Source organism: Vicugna pacos, chromosome 6 (genome assembly GCF_048564905.1).
Source record: "Vicugna pacos chromosome 6, VicPac4, whole genome shotgun sequence".
Classification (NCBI taxonomy): Eukaryota; Metazoa; Chordata; class Mammalia; order Artiodactyla; family Camelidae; genus Vicugna; species Vicugna pacos.
In genome coordinates, this window is record NC_132992.1 from 71262706 (window position 1) to 71278322 (window position 15617).

The window sequence follows — 15617 nt, forward strand, 5'->3', positions numbered from 1 at the left end:
CATACAAACCAAGATCTTCATCATGCTCCCTGCAGATTTCTAAATCCACTCCCTTTGCACTCCAAAAACAGTAAGCTCTCCAAGAACTCTGGGATAGCTTTCTGTTAGAAGGTACACAGATTCAGTACCCTGAGTCAGAAATACTAGCCATCCCACAATTTTTGAGACAGTTTAGTACTGAGTCATTTTCAATACCACTACACGTATATGCTATTCAAGAACCTGCTGACCACCAAAGAGATCACGTTAGATCAGCCCACAAAACTGCTTCAGGGTATAAAAACAAAGGACTATCCAATTTAGTATATCTGGGGAAAGCCCTTTGCAGAGAGATCTTGTGGTCTTTGAACATGACTCATCAGATCGAGCAATAGGAATCTGAACTAGGTTCTCATGGGGTGACAGTGGTTCCAGAAGATTTAAAACTAATTGTGAGTAGTAATTACTATACAGAAACTGACCTTGAGATGACATGGGCTCTTTTTAACCCTCTCCCCACTGTGATTTTTAGGACAGACTGTTTGAAAAGGGGATTGGTGAAAAAGCCTAAAAGTCACGACAATAGTTACCTCTAAAAGGGTGGGAGGAGACTTGCTCTGCAGTGCTGTTTTCTTTCTCTCCTGGACAGTGGTTACATGTGCATTTCCCCTATAATTATTTAAGTTGTATATGTTTGTATGTCCTTTTTTTGGTATACATGTTCATCCCAAAATAAAAGAAAAAGGAATCATTCATTTTTAAATGAAAGTATTACAGGATAGTTTGAGCTCATCTATTATGCTTGAGGCTCTAAGTGAAGCCAAAGCAGAGGTAAGGAGTACGCTGGTCAAGCTGCTGGCTGGAGAACCTCTACTGTAGTCCTAAGAAAAGGGTGGCTGGGTAGAGGTCTGAGAACTTGATCTGCAGTGGCTCAGCGGTAACAGTGCATGAGAAACTGAAAGCACCTGTGTGTGTGTGTGTGTGTGTGTGTGTGTGTGTGTAGGGAGGACACTGAGAAATATGTGATTATACGCAAATGAGAAAGCTATCCATCAAAGTGCTATTACCTCTGGATGGCAAGTAACTTAACTTTTCAGGTACCTTTTTTTATTTCCAAATTGTCTACACTGAGTTTCTTATGTAGTAAAACAACAACAAATTAATGTTTAAAAGACCAATGACAACAGACATCCTCTGTTTTTGTCAAACTGGTTTTTTGGAGCTGAGCACAGGCACCTGTCCCAGCCCTTGGTGGTCTGTGCAAATGAGCACTGTGGGCCTGCCTGGCAGCATGGACAGCAATCAGGGAAGGGTGGAAGGGCAAGAAGGTCTTGGCCAGGCCTGGGCTCCGGAGTACATTCTACCCCAGCTGACTCCTTCTGAAGGGATTACTGGGGAAATGCAGAAACATTTCTAAAATTTCCTTTTCCTTCCCCACCTCCAATTTAAGCCCTGAAGCATCACTTAAAGCAGTCACTTGCTCCTTAGTCCTTTTAATCATTCATTTATTTACTGTACAAAATTTTTACACTACCACTGCAACTGTCTGGCCCGTTTGCCTGGCCTGACAAATTTGCAGCAGGGCTTGGTCTCTGCTGAAGTTCTAGAAACACGCTGACGTTCTCCTTGGTGTTCACTTGGTGCCTGGTCTCCTTCAAAGACACTCAAAGGCCAGGAGGTTAGCTGGCCCCCCAAGTATCTGGGCCACAAGGGCATAAATAAAAGAACTGGACAAAATAAGAAACGTGAATAGAAAATTGCTCAAGAAGTAACAGACACTCTCCCTTCTCTCCGACATGTTGTACCTTTCCCCACAGTGGCTAGTTCCAAAGCAGGATTAGGAAAAAAGGTCAAAGAAAAAGGTCAAAAGAACAAAGATAACTTTTCAACAGAATTAGGAGAGAGTAAACTAGAAGAATAGAAAACCACAACAGTACCAAAGGGTTTTTTTGTTAAACAAAGATCCTAGGGCTAAGAACCACCACAGGACGCAGCTGTGCTGCAATGGTACCCAGGATGCTCTGAAAAGTGCTGTAACTAGAGCTTAAAATGACAGACCTAGCCATGAAAATCAACTTAAGCTCCAGCATCAGTCTCTGGAGGGGAGAATGCAGAATCCAAAAGAGGAACAATGGCCAAAGACAGCAAAACCAGCCCACGTGCCCCCAGCTGGAAATCCCTCTCTGGGCCCGAGGGGCAGCATCATGTTTCCCAAGAGGACGATGAAACCTGCCTGTACATATCCCGTGGGAAAACACTGGGGCAGGCAGCAGCACCTTGTCCTGGTCCCTGAGGAGAGCAGTGACCATGTGGCATGGAGGACCCTGGGGTATAGAGGCCCTGTTGCTAGATCCTAGACCCCAAGGATGAGTGAGGTCAGCATCCATGCCAAGGACAAATGACAACTGCAAAGGAGTGAGGTCAGGCAGGAAGTGTAGCAGCTCAGAAGGCATGTTCCTCATGATCCCTGGGAACAGGAGGGCTCAGACGTGCTTCCAGGAGGCCAAGGCATTGCTGCAAGTCCCGCCTCATCTCTGGACTCTTTGTACTTGCTGGTTTTGGCAATAAAGATGGCTTGTAATATTCTTAGAGTCAAATGCCCCATTGGGAATGGTAGCTTGCAGCAAAGCCTTCTTAAAAACAGAAACTTGGGAACTTGATGAAATTTTGAGTCTTGAAAATGTTTTCATTCAAATCACAAAAACGGTTGTCGTCATCTTCCAAGAAACAGCTGCAAGTTCTCTTCAATCATCATGTAACAGTGAATCTAATCTATCTTCCTCCCTCCTTAGTTCCCCTTCCTGGTAACTGATGGAGTGACAAGAAGTGACTGGGATAACTAGGTGTTATCGTCTGACATATCTCCTCTATGTGTTCCCAGCATCCTGACCCTAAGGACCTGTGATCAGCAATTAAATTACTGATTCCTTTTCTCTTGCCTTGGGGCTGTCCAAGAACACCACGCAGAGAGAGAAGCAGGCATCAGTAGCATGTTATCTTACTGTCTCAATCGCTTGCTCCAAAATTTTCCTCGGTAGAAATCTAAAGAATCCCCGGCTCTTAGCAGATTGCATAACTTGGAGGTAAGTGGCCAGGCTCAGCCACGCCTCAGTAAAAAGAACAAACTCAGGGACAAGCATCAGTAGTCTTCAAGCCAGCCACGTGCCTAGGCATGCCCCATAACCCTAAAGGAGAATCACATTCAGCACTGGAGGCAACAGCCCAGCTATCTTTCACATTCTTAGGTCTGTCTGTTTGTCTCACTGGCTCATATTCAAGAAAAAGCTTATTAGAGAGTTCTTCTGTATGGATTAATGATCATTTCCAGAAATGCTTGCAAGGAAAGCTCCTTTTCCAGTTCTGACACCTCAAAAAAAAAAAAAAAGATCCTTTTGTGCTATCAGTCACTATGAGAGGTAGTCCAGTGCCACAGCCTGAGCACAAGTCCAGTGCAGAGGGACAAAACTGAAGACTGCTCACATGGGCCACTTCCTATCTGGGCTGCTTCTGGCGAGAAGTAGCAATCACCCTGCCCATGAGAAGGACTTGCTGACCTCAGGTCAAGTAGGTAGGGCCACAGAAGGGAGGTTTAAGGAGCATCAGCAGAGCAGGCTGAGCTACGCTGAGCAATACCAGCTCTCCAAGAAATCTCCCTCAGCTACTGAGGCAGCTCCCGCTACTGAGATCTTCTAGGAACCAATGGAAATTACAGCAGCATGGCCCTTTTCTTGGAACTGAGTGAGTAGCTCAGATTACGTACCTGCCAAAGTGGCCTGTAGGGGAGAAGGGAAGGAAGGGGGGCGAGGGAAGGACAAGGCCTGTAGGCAACCAAATACTCCAGACACTGGGGAGCATGCAGCAGCTTCTGGCTGATGGTTATGTGTATGTGAAGGTCAGTGGTTATGTGTGTTCTGTGCACCTGGATGCTCCAGAAAGCACGGGTGCCAAGTGGACGGCAGGAGAGTGGTCAGAGCATGCCAAAGCCCTCGCAGCCCTCGCTGATGGCCAGCTGCAGCATCCTGTGCACTTCTTCATATGAGTCATATGTAGGGAGGCACAGCTGGTTGAAACTGGAAGGACAAGGAGAGAGCAGTGATTAATTCACACCATGAGAAACGCTGGCAAGGGCCAGAAACGTAATCCCCCATGACAGCATGCATCAGGCAGTCAGATACCCACCACGTGTGTGCAGTTGGTAGCGTGCTATGGGTCGGAGCGGCAATAATCTGGAATGAGGGACAGAGGGCGGCAAAGCCTCCAGGTGGTAGCTGAGAGGAGCCTGTTGTGAACTGAAGCAGCCGAGCCAACTCCTCCTGTGTTAAACTGGAAACCACAGTCCAAAACCACCTCATGACCTGGCAGGGAGAGAACAAGGCTGGGGTTACACCCGTGTGTAGCCTGGGATTTGACCCCTAGGGGAAGGGACAGGATATTCTGAAGTGGGGGTGGGTCCCAGTGACTGCCCACTGAGGACACAGGTAGGAATGGTGAAGACAATCTCTTTAAAAGGAACTGATATTGTCACACAGACTGGAGGGTAGTTGCTGACTGCTGGTTCTATTTCTTTGCCTTTCCAATGTACTGCCCCTGGGGCAGTCAGCATGACAGCCCTGAGGGACCAGGGCTCCCTTCTGCCTGGACAACCACCTGCTTTCCCACATATATCACACTTCCCCAGTTGACATGTCTGCTTCTCCAACTCCTTGACTTCTTTCTTCTGAAACTTTTCCCTTCCAATATAGCACAAATCAAACTAAAAGAAGTTTGGCTCACTTACCTTTTCTCTGAAATGCCATGAGCCACCAACAACCACTGCATGCGCTTTGAAGTCAGATACATTGATGTCCCCAGTCCCACACATCAGCAACTGGAGAAAACAGACAGGTGTTACTCGGATAGTCAGAGGGGCAAAGACCCACCATAAAGTCAAAATTACCTATGTTGATGTGCAAAATATGGAATAAAGAAAACACCAAAAAAGAGGATAGAAGGTGAGGTCATAATGCCAGAACACCGCTTCAGGAAAATCAATTATAACCAGTGCAGTAAAAATCACACAGCTTAAAAATATATATATATTTGCCTATGGCCTTACCTTAGACCTACTGAATTAGAATCTCTAATGATGGGTTACAAGCTTGCATATTTTGAAAAAGTTTCCTAAGCATTTCTGATGTGCACCCCTAATTAAGAACTGCTGCTATGATTTTCAATTGAAACAAAGGACAAAACGGGAACTAAGTGTTTACTGACGGTCTGCTCTGGATGTGGCCTGGGAATGAATACCAGGGGGAAAAGCAGGCCCTTGCCCTTTGATGAAGACCCCCAGCCCCATTTATGAATTTGTTAGACGGCCTTTCCTTTTTCCCAGGATCCATCCTTCTTTTACGGATTGAATTTTTACTACGGTCCCTTCAGCCCTGCCTCTACTCGATCAGATAAACGAAAAAGAATGCCAAAAAATGAGAACATTAATGACATCAGAGTCCTAAACATCTTGTTGATGTCCTAATTTGGTTCAGGATCCAGCAAGTTACTTAGCAGACTGTGAGTACTCATCCAATAGCTATAAAGAATGATACAGCCTAATCAAGAGACAAGAAAAGCCCAAATTAAGCCTGAGAAGCTTGGATCCTTCAAAAAGAAATTGCTCAACTAATGAACAACCCCAAGGGCAGGATAGGGAACAACCGTGTAAGAGATAGTGTCCTTCCTGCTACTCACTTTACAAGTTGTTACAAATGCTTTGCTTCATGATTAAGCAAAATACACCAGTACCTGTTCCTCAGCCCTCAAAATGACAGCACTAGGTGACAGGTCTATCACAAACTTCAGGCTGAGGATAGAGAGTTCATTATTCAGATTTCATATCTAAAGGTACAAAATGTGGTGAAAATTGCACAAGACTTTGACTCTTGTTCTCAAAGCCAGTTCACTGAACATGAATCAAAATTGTGTACGACCACCTGCAACTACTTTTTGTTTCCCCATTTTTAAGGAAGAAATTCCCCTCTGCAGGAAAGAGGCTCTGGGAAGTTAAAACTATTAACTTGTGGTGTATCTATCGCCTGTGAGCAGCAGGTTGAAAAATGACTTTATTTTGTTGCCTGCACCTGAAGTTCATAGAACTTCAATTTTGCTAATTACAGAAAGATATTTATCATCTCATAGCCGCATTTTGGTTGTTACAGGATGTAAAGTAAGAATATATTAACTATATAGTGCTGTAGCCCAAAGCTGTGAATATGTCACATTTCTGGTTTGCCTCCTTTTAGAATGGAGCTCCATGAGGGCAGGGACTCTGTCTTATTCATTGCTAACCCCCTAGTTCCCCAAATGCACATGGCAAATGAGTCACTCAATAAACAATTTCTGAACAAATAAATTCTATTATTCCCTTAAACTAACTTAAAATGTCACAGGATTTATGAAGATTATACAGGATATCAACATTCTTCCCTATTCAACCAGTATCAATAACAGAAATGAATAATAAATAAATAAATATTATTACTCTTCTTAAATAATTAGCCATTTGCTGGTTCCTTCACATTCAAATTGTTTAAAAGCTGGAGAAAGGGTCAATGCATGGAAGACTGACAAAAGTGAAACCAACTCTTAAAAGGCTTTTCTACCACATCTCATAACAGAAGATGCAGTAAGCTGGTTCCTGTGGGCATAACAAAACACAAAGCCAGGAACAGGGGGTTCCAATTGTAAGCACTTACCTCAAGCTCATTCTCATCAAAAATAGCCAAAAGGTTCTCAGGGACCAACTCATTCAGGCCTGAAACAAAGTAGCCAAGTTAAAGCCATATCCACACCACAGATACAGGTACTTTCACCTCAAAACCAAGAGCAGACAGGATCCCACCTTTTAGGAAATGTTCCACCTCCTCTTTCACTTGACTGGCCAACCGGTATTGGGCCAGCAAATTTAAATAGAAGATTTTATTGGCATTGGTGACTGGGGTTTGAGCTCCACCTGTCATAAGTTCTACAACCTGAAAAGAGGCAAAAGACAGGGACAGGATGTGGATGGGAGTTTCTAAGATGGTATCTGCCCAGTATGTCCCATAAACACATCATTACTGAATTCCATCCCAGTCACAAGCTCCTGCTGTGCACTCAGGTTCTCAACAAGCTTGGTTTTATTTAGTTACTAAGCTTCAGGGTTCCTACTGCTATTGCTGTATGCTACTCGCTACTATATCTGTAGTGGGTATCTGAGTGAGTCTTCTCTGACCTGATCAAATAAATAGTGGTGATGCAACAGGAAAATATAATGGTTCCTTGTCAGCAATATTTTAATGTTTCTATGATTCAAAGTTCAACCATTACTGACCTCTTCTCTTAAACCCCTGAGCCAACTGACAATAAATAAAGCCAGACAAGTAGTGAAGAAGTCTCTTCAGGTCTCAGAAATTCTAAGATGGGCACAGCTGTTCCCTACATTCTTCTGTTTTCAGCGTGAGTCAATGGAAAAAGCCACGTCTTGATACTTGGTGACCAACTCGCTACAGGATTTTAGTCACTTACATACTTCGGCCCCCAGTCTTCCTATCTGCAAAGAAAAGGCTGAACTATATAATTCTCAAACAGAATTGAAACCCTTCTCCCAACAAACAATTCCCAAGGGAGCTCTGAGGAAGCCCTGAGGTATAGCTTAAAGCCACCACCCCAGAAAACCTGTGTACAATGACCACGGTTGTCTTCACAGGTGAATGAAAGCCTCCATTTAGTTACAACATCAGATTTTAAGGTCCCAGTGACAGCACGGTAGGGACGGAACTTTGCTCCAGCAAGGATTATCAATGGATCTAAATATGTAAAACTTTTTCTGTTATTATGCACAATTCTGGATATTTTTATCTTATGTGTGTAAGCATTTCTAACTAGTAGCCTAAGAAGTAAATTACTATGATTTAGAATTCATATTAAACTCAATTAAAATCAGTACTGCCCTAGGCCTGCAGACCCTAATTCAGTATTCTATTGACTCTAGATGCCTTGTGGGTTAGGAAGATAGGCTCCGCCCACATATGTGCAAAGGCCGACAGCTGGGATTCCCACAATGTTCACGAAGGCTATTTGATTATCAGCACCGCGCTACAGTGATGACACATTCTCAGTCACTGCTATTTTGCTTTCAATTATATGTTACTGCAACTTTAGCTTCATCATTATCATTTCATATTATTTAACTTCGCAATGAAAATGAAACCACATTTGCACCAGAATTATTTTTGGCCATTAATTTTCTAATAAAACATTTAAAAATATATAAGCACAGTGTTAAAACAGGAGTCATCCATATCCCCACCCTTAATGCTGAGAGAGACACTGCCATCCCTTCCAAAGCTGCTTGTGCAGTGACATTTCACTATCACTTAGTTCTTTTTCCGCTGGTAAGAAGGAATGGGTGGGATGGATGGTTAAATGTGTCTTTGGCTCCACTCAAATAGGCCACGACCATACAGTGTGGGATGCAATGCCCCAAAGCTGTGCTGTCCAATACGGTTGTCACTAGTCACATGTGGTTATTTACATTTAAATTAATCAAAGTAAAAAGAGAAATTCAGTTATTTGGTCACACCAGCCACATTTTGGGTGCTCAAAAGACAGGACAAATAGACAACACTTCCATCATTGCAGAAAGTTCTAGTAGACAGCCCTGCACTACAGAAGGCTGGGAACCATGGGACACACAGGCTTCAGTCCTCCTTCTCACCTTATCCAATTGACCCGATTTGTTATATTTCTCTTCTGCAAAGACCAGCTCCATCTCACTCATGTCATTGTTGAGGATGAAACAAACTTTAGATTTGTAGAATTCTGGGTCATCTGTTTCAAAGTACTAAGGAGAGAGGAAAACACAACACAACATGACTACTCTTACCCAAAGCAATGGGCTTTGTCACTGTGTGGAACCACTTACCCCTTCAACCTTAAGAATAACAAGCTCAGGGTGGAGAGATTCCAGAGTTAGTGGCCAGGGGCCTTAGTAGAAAATGCACACCTAAGATGTTACCTTGTAATGCATACGCAGTCCTATGATTTGGGCCAAAAAAGAGCGAGTGAAGCGAGCTCGGACCAACTGCTTGTAGGCTCCTCCTAGAGAGGACTCATACAGACACTTGCCCACCAGTCGCCCTGCAAACTCATACATCTTTAGGCGCAGATGAGCGGGGCGATTAGGGTTGGGATGCACCTGTCAAAGAGAGAGATTAAAAGGCCCTGGGCCATTTTTCTTCAAGCTGAGTTCTGGAAAGGTCCTCCCTCCTCAACTCTATCCCAATGGAGCAAGAATTCCAGTGTTATGATGAAAGAGCCCGTCCACATGGCATCAGTCTTTTGGTAGCCACAACTGAATAACTCAAAGTGACTAAAGGATAAAGGGCAAAATTGACTTACATTAAGTCGAAGAATCTTATATTAATTTTGTGGTTTATGCATATGGAAGGTAATCAGTGGATGATATAATGCCTTTTCTCTAAACTAGAACTTCTTTCAGCCGAAGTCTAGATCTTGTACAGAGTTCAACTGCTTCGGATACGTTTTGAGAAAGTGGCTTAATTATTAAAATAATAATGAGTAGAATAGCCACAGCTTTATAATGCTTTTTAGTTAAATATTCATCTGTCTGCATTTTCTCTTATTTTATAGATGAAATAATGAAGGCAGAGAGGAGGGAGGCAATCTGATTAATTCAAACTCTTATTAGTCTCTCCATTATAACATAATCCACATTCCCCATCCCCGCCCTTTGGGGAAGTCACAGACTCACTAATGCTTGGTTGGTGTCACTGAATCGGGTGAAGAGCTGATTGGTGGTATCAAACAATGCTTTGCAGATTAGCTCAAACCATTCCCGGCGAGGCCCTCCCCAGTCCAGAGCTGAAAAGTATCATAAAATAAAGTGACTCCAGCCTACCATCTCTTATCACTTTTGTTCATTTATTCATCATTCTACACTTCCTCCATTCCACCACCTTAGTGCCCTCCATTCCAGTCCACCTCAACTATAAATCCCACCCCTTTCTGTGGGATTAAAGTTATTCTCATCACTAAGCTAATGCCCCCTAGTGTGGAAACACAGAAGATCGGAGATCCCAGGAAACACATTTCTCTTGGTCCTACAAAGGTTACTCTGCCCTTCTGCTTCAAACTCTAAGAGCTCCCCCTCCAAGTCCCTGTATGTCGGTGCTCTAAAAGTTCTACCAAGCCATCGAGCCAGTAAACACCACCCTTTTCTTGAGTCATGACTTCTTTTTCTCTAGGAAAAAAAGCTGGGGTGGCAGGGGAGGGGGCGAGTATGTGTAGGAGGTTGTTTTTATTTTCTGTGTATGGGCGGGTAAGGAGGAGGGGAAGAGTGGGAAGGAGAGTTAAAAAAGATGACTATAAAATTTCAAAATTGACCTTCTTCATCCTGAAAAACCACCTCAAAGTTCTTGCTCCAATCGGAGATGGAGAAATTCCGAGTGGCTTTCAAAGACTGAAAAGTAGTGAAAAAAAGAAATGATCAGAACACTGGATGGTATCTCTCGGGTGTTAAAGACAAAAACATAGGAACATTGCCCACTGTTAATGTAACTAAACACTAGTGCTTGGAGGCAATATATTACTCATGAATAAGTTTTAATAATACCGTCTTCTATTCAAAAAGCACATATCTCCAGAAGAAATTTAATATTAAAAAATCTTAAAATATTAAAAATCTATTCATATTTATACCACTGAGTTATTGGGAAGCTGAAGTTTGGTTTTAATCCTAATTTTATTAATGAGAAAACTCTTAAATAAAGAAACAAAAATGGCTCAAATCAGTAAGCTATCAGCAAGAGAACCAAGGAGTCTTGTTTTTCAGTAAAGTACAGTCTATCCACTAGACGTCTTTATCCACAAGGCTAGGTTCAGACAGGGAGCCATGCCACAAGAAAGTGGCTGAGAAAAGGAGTTTCCACTCATACCTACCAAAGCCAAACATCACAAACACTTTCTGGACAGGGACCAAAGCCTTCTCATTCTCAAGGAATGTAAGGACTATGCCAGTGTCTGTGCAGTGGAGACAGACACACATCAGGTATTCCTTTCCATCAGACCAGAGTGACAACAAAAACCATTTCCTGTTAATCCAACAAGAGCTCCTCTATTCCTGGGATTCAGTAACAAGAACTTTCTTCTACAACAACTTAACACCTGCCCTACCTTGGAGTTCCGTAAGATTGTTCAGGAACTAGTTCAGTACAGATTTCTAAAGCCAATGTGTCAACTAGTCGCTCCTCTCATTAACATCTCTCCAAAAAATCTGCCCCAAGCTCAGTATAACCAAACACACAGAATAGTCTTTAACATGTTTAAAGAAGAGAGAGATTTGGGTTTCATAAAAAAGATAACCTATAGAATATAACCAAATATCAAAGAACTTCCTAGTAGGAAAATTTTGACAACCACTGATGGGGATGAAACTTTACGCACCGATTCCAACAAGGCATGTCTGCTGACCTTCAGGGTGACTTTGGAATGTGGTCTTTTCATATGTACCTGCCGAAGCTCTCGCTGGAAAAAGTTCACCTTGTCCTGAAAGGTCTCGGAGCCTCCTGAGGAGCAGCAAAAGCCATCGTGATTACACCTCATTACAGGATATCTATGCAGGCCACTTCTACACACTCAGGCCCCCAGGGTCTCCAGGGTCTCTCTCTTCCCCACTGGAATTCCTGTCCAGTCTCACCTATGTTCTTATGAAGTGAGCGGATGAACGTGGCTGCGAGGATGTTCCTTTCCTTACAGCTGAGCTCCACAGGAGGTTGAATGCCATCATCCACCACCAATGTGAGGAGCTTATGGACAGGGTCAGGGCCGAGGTATGAAAACTAACAAAGGGGGAAGAAAAAGGAGTTAATCTACAAAGCCTTCAAATCCAGCAAAAACCCCTCACATCCCTAGCCCTTCTGCACCAACTAACAAAAACAACTTAAGCCTGTTTTCTCAAAGTACCTACAAGGAATACATCTCATTGTTTTTTTCACCTCAGTGCTCTATGATTCAAATTCTATTTTAAATTATTTGAGTCACAGAGACTACTTTTAGTAAAGATCACAGGCAATGCTACAGACTTTCCAATGTAAAGTATAAGAAGGGTGAGAGAAATAAAGATATATAAAATAACAAATGACTGCCGGAATAGGTTGGACAAACTGGCTGGAGGAAGGTGATTTGCCTTTAGATTCCAAAAGCTCAGAAAAGTTAAAAAAAAATTTTTTTTAAGTAGATGAGAATACTGGTGTTGAAAGAGTTAGCTTTGGCATGGGGAAACCAAGCTCAGGTCACAGATACCAACACCCTCTTCATTAACTTAGTCCTAGGGGCAAAAGATAATGGTTGAAATATTATTCTGACTTGCTACTAATTGTTATTTCTGTAGGCATGTGTTCTCCTAGAACTATATTCTTCATGCTGGTTCACGAGGAGGTAACAACTCCTTCTTTATTTGGCAATAAACCCTGTGTGCACAATGAGAACTTCCAGAAACACCAAAAGCCTTTCTAGGAAAAAAGAGAAGGCTGAGATGTTGGAGGTAGAAGCCTGCTCTGCATGAACAGGGTCTAAGGTTCAACTTACTTTTGTTCCTGGGCACACTCGGAAGGTATAAAGGCGCCAGGGAATGATTTTCAGGTAGAACTCCTTCACTGAGAATTGCTGGAGGACCAACATATAGAAAATAAAGCGAATGGTAAATAAAGAGGTTCAATCTATTGTAATTCAAATATCAGCCCCTATCTACATGTTTCACGATAACCTTTTCCCCTATAGACAAAGAAGATAATTTAGTCCGTACTTAAATCAAATAAATAACATCAACTCTATCTTAAAATAGGGAAATTAAAAATATTACTCTTACAATACAATTTCATAATCTTAATACTCAAGTTTGCTACCATTCTAAATATCTGAGGTCAGGTTTTCACTTTATAAGTAGAGAACGTTTCACCTAGAAACAATCAAAATCTCCTTCTGCTTAGCCGGATGCTGCTCAGAGAGACTTCTTCTAAGTCAGTGCACAGGGAACACCAGTGACCCATACCCAATGCATTAGCCCTATTTCACTAGCACCAAGGATTTCCTGGGGAAGAGGAGGTGTGGGATGGGAGGAGTCTCATTTAAAAAATCCATAAAAATCCCTTATGTAAGAATAAAAAGTGGTCTCTTGTCATTTACAAAAAAGGAGAAGATAATGCAATAATTTTTCAATATAAAAAAAAAAACCCATTATCTGAACATCTATTAGGTCAGATTTTTTTTCTTGATTTTTTAAAAACTCTTCATTAAAGAAAATTTCAAACACATACCAAAGAAAACAGTAGAATGAAGCCATCACCAGCTTCAACGATTACTAATTTGTAGCTGATCTTGTTTTATCTCTACCTCACCATTTCCCTCATTACCATTCCCCCAGGCCAAATTAAGGCTAGATCTTTAAATGATGAATGGCACATAGCAAGGTGTTCTGAAGTAGAACAGAATTAGAACTCAGTTTTGGTTATGAGATTAAAGGAATGTAATGAGATGTTTCAAGAGTCTCATTTTTTCTGAGGTCTGAACGAATAAACAAAATATAAATATTGAAAAAGAAAATCCCTAACACAAAGTGCCTCTTAGCTCCGGGGCCTTGGGAAGTTCACCTCCTTGTCTCTGCCAAAAATCTCTCTATTCCAATCCTGTTCCCTGATGATGACATCCATTTATTGCAGTTTCACAAATCACAGAATGAAAGATCAAATTGTTCTGAATAGTACAAGGGGCTAACAGTCATTTTAACACTAGTGAGAAATTTTTAATGGTTAAAAGTAGCTTTCTTTAAAACTCTGAGAGCCATGCCTTGAAAATGCATCCCAGAAGCAAACAGCAGAGTGTCACAGGTGCTCTCAAGCACAAGGCACACAGACTCCCCAGACAGAGATGTAACCTAGCCCAAACCGAATGTGCAGCAGAAGAGCAGGCACAACCTTCTGCTCAACTTTAGGCAGCCCCTCTTAATATCCTAGAAACCCTACGAGTCAGTGGTCTTGCCCTGATTCTCAGACTGTTGCTTTGTGGGTTTTGTTACCAAATACCAATTACAAGCAGGCTCAGGCAGGGGGTTTTAAGGCAAGAATGGGAGCTCCAACCTTTGGTGACACATAGCAGTACACCTTCTTCGGTTTCTTCACCTTCTCTGGGGTGTGACACTCAGACGGCGAATCTTCCTCTTCCTCCTCCACAGCCGTGGAAGGCCGGCGCTGGGCAGAGCTCATGTGCATGGGCGGGAGGTGCCACGGAGTGCTGGTACAGTTGGCAGCATTATACAGATAAGCTTCAAAGTAAATGCTGACTCCTGAGGTGGACACATTGCGTTCGACAATATTCCTCTCATTCTCTGAAGTATAACAGGGAATAAGGTTTAGAATGCAAGACAGGGGAGAAAAAAATTATCTATCACCAGATCTTTGGTCCACAGGGCTCCACACCAAGTCCGGCTCAAATATCAAACAACTGTGAGGCTTGTCAGAAGAGTGCAGGTGCAAAGAAGAAGTGATCTGGGAATAGGACTAAATCACAGCAAGCTTTTCTTTCAACTCACCACTTAGGACTATGATGTCAAATTCGCCATTACTGATTGGCTGGTTTTGGTATGAAATGCAGGCGTGGAAGCAGCCCCTGGAATGCAGGGTGAGCCGCAAGAACACCTGGCAGGTCTGCCTGTTGGATGTCACTGACTTCTCGAATGAGACACCAGTGCTCTCGTCTTCTTGAGGCCCGAGCTACAGGAGGAAAACAAAGCATCACTAACCATATATAATTTTCGCTGTTTGCACAGTAATTTACTCTTTACAAAGAACTTTCCTGTTTATGAGCTAGTCTAAGTCTCACAACTACTAATGAGCAAGGTACTATCAGATGAAGGAAGGCCGGCACAGCACTCAGGGAGCGGGGACAGGCAGAAGTGAACTAGAAAGGACAACAGTGACAGAGAGGAGCACACAGGGCAGGAAGGGAGGCTGCTCACCTCATGAATGGACAGACTGTAATTGTGCTCATCTCTCAAGGACGTGGAATTGTTGGTAGGGTTGTCATACTCATCTCGGGGCACTATTTGAAGAGTGTGTGGTTGCCCACAGGTCAACAAAAGAGTGGAAAAATGGCACACAATTTTGGTCTTAGAAGGAACCACCATTCCTGCAACACAGACAATGGAATGTAACGTCAGAGAGGTGATTTTTCAGGGCACGAAGATCTACTCAGTCAGTGAGTCCTAGAGAGCTGTATCCCTGCCCAATTTCCAGGGATAAACAATATCATTATGAGGCAGAGAGAAAGAAAGAAAGAAAACAAAGAGATTGATTCAAATAAACTTTGGGAACTCATTTTTACAAATTCCTAACCACTGCAAGCACTAAACAAAATGACAGAAGAACTTAAGAGAAAGCAGAACTGAAGTTACAGATACAGTATCTAGAATCCCACTGGGAACTTCTGAGTGAAACAGGCCTTAAAAATAAGTGAATAATTGCAAAACAAACAAATCTGAAATACTTAGGTGCAAATCTAATAAAACAAGTATAAGACTTATATGTTGAAAACTACAAAATGCTGATTAA

At 42.5% G+C, this 15617-nt stretch overlaps 1 protein-coding gene across 11 annotated transcripts in view; it reads right to left on the reverse strand.

Moving 5' to 3' along the window:
- Positions 1 to 1467: 1467 nt before the first annotated feature.
- The window catches only part of AREL1 (apoptosis resistant E3 ubiquitin protein ligase 1), a 39011-nt gene continuing 24861 nt past the window's right edge, over positions 1468 to 15617 (reverse strand). For 10 of the 11 annotated variants that reach the window (XM_072963427.1, XM_006206071.4, XM_015240775.3 and 7 more), the window contains 15 exons: positions 15026 to 15195; positions 14600 to 14780; positions 14148 to 14395; positions 12601 to 12678; positions 11711 to 11852; positions 11458 to 11579; positions 10399 to 10474; positions 9767 to 9876; positions 9011 to 9190; positions 8711 to 8836; positions 6854 to 6983; positions 6708 to 6766; positions 4757 to 4846; positions 4159 to 4334; positions 1468 to 4049 (listed from right to left, as the gene is read on the reverse strand). In XM_072963427.1, the coding sequence (XP_072819528.1) occupies positions 3947 to 4049; positions 4159 to 4334; positions 4757 to 4846; positions 6708 to 6766; positions 6854 to 6983; positions 8711 to 8836; positions 9011 to 9190; positions 9767 to 9876; positions 10399 to 10474; positions 11458 to 11579; positions 11711 to 11852; positions 12601 to 12678; positions 14148 to 14395; positions 14600 to 14780; positions 15026 to 15195 (1991 nt within the window). In that variant the 3' untranslated portion in view covers positions 1468 to 3946. The remainder of the gene's footprint in view (positions 4050 to 4158; positions 4335 to 4756; positions 4847 to 6707; positions 6767 to 6853; positions 6984 to 8710; positions 8837 to 9010; positions 9191 to 9766; positions 9877 to 10398; positions 10475 to 11457; positions 11580 to 11710; positions 11853 to 12600; positions 12679 to 14147; positions 14396 to 14599; positions 14781 to 15025; positions 15196 to 15617) is intronic. The other variant, XM_072963425.1, reaches the window with a different exon arrangement.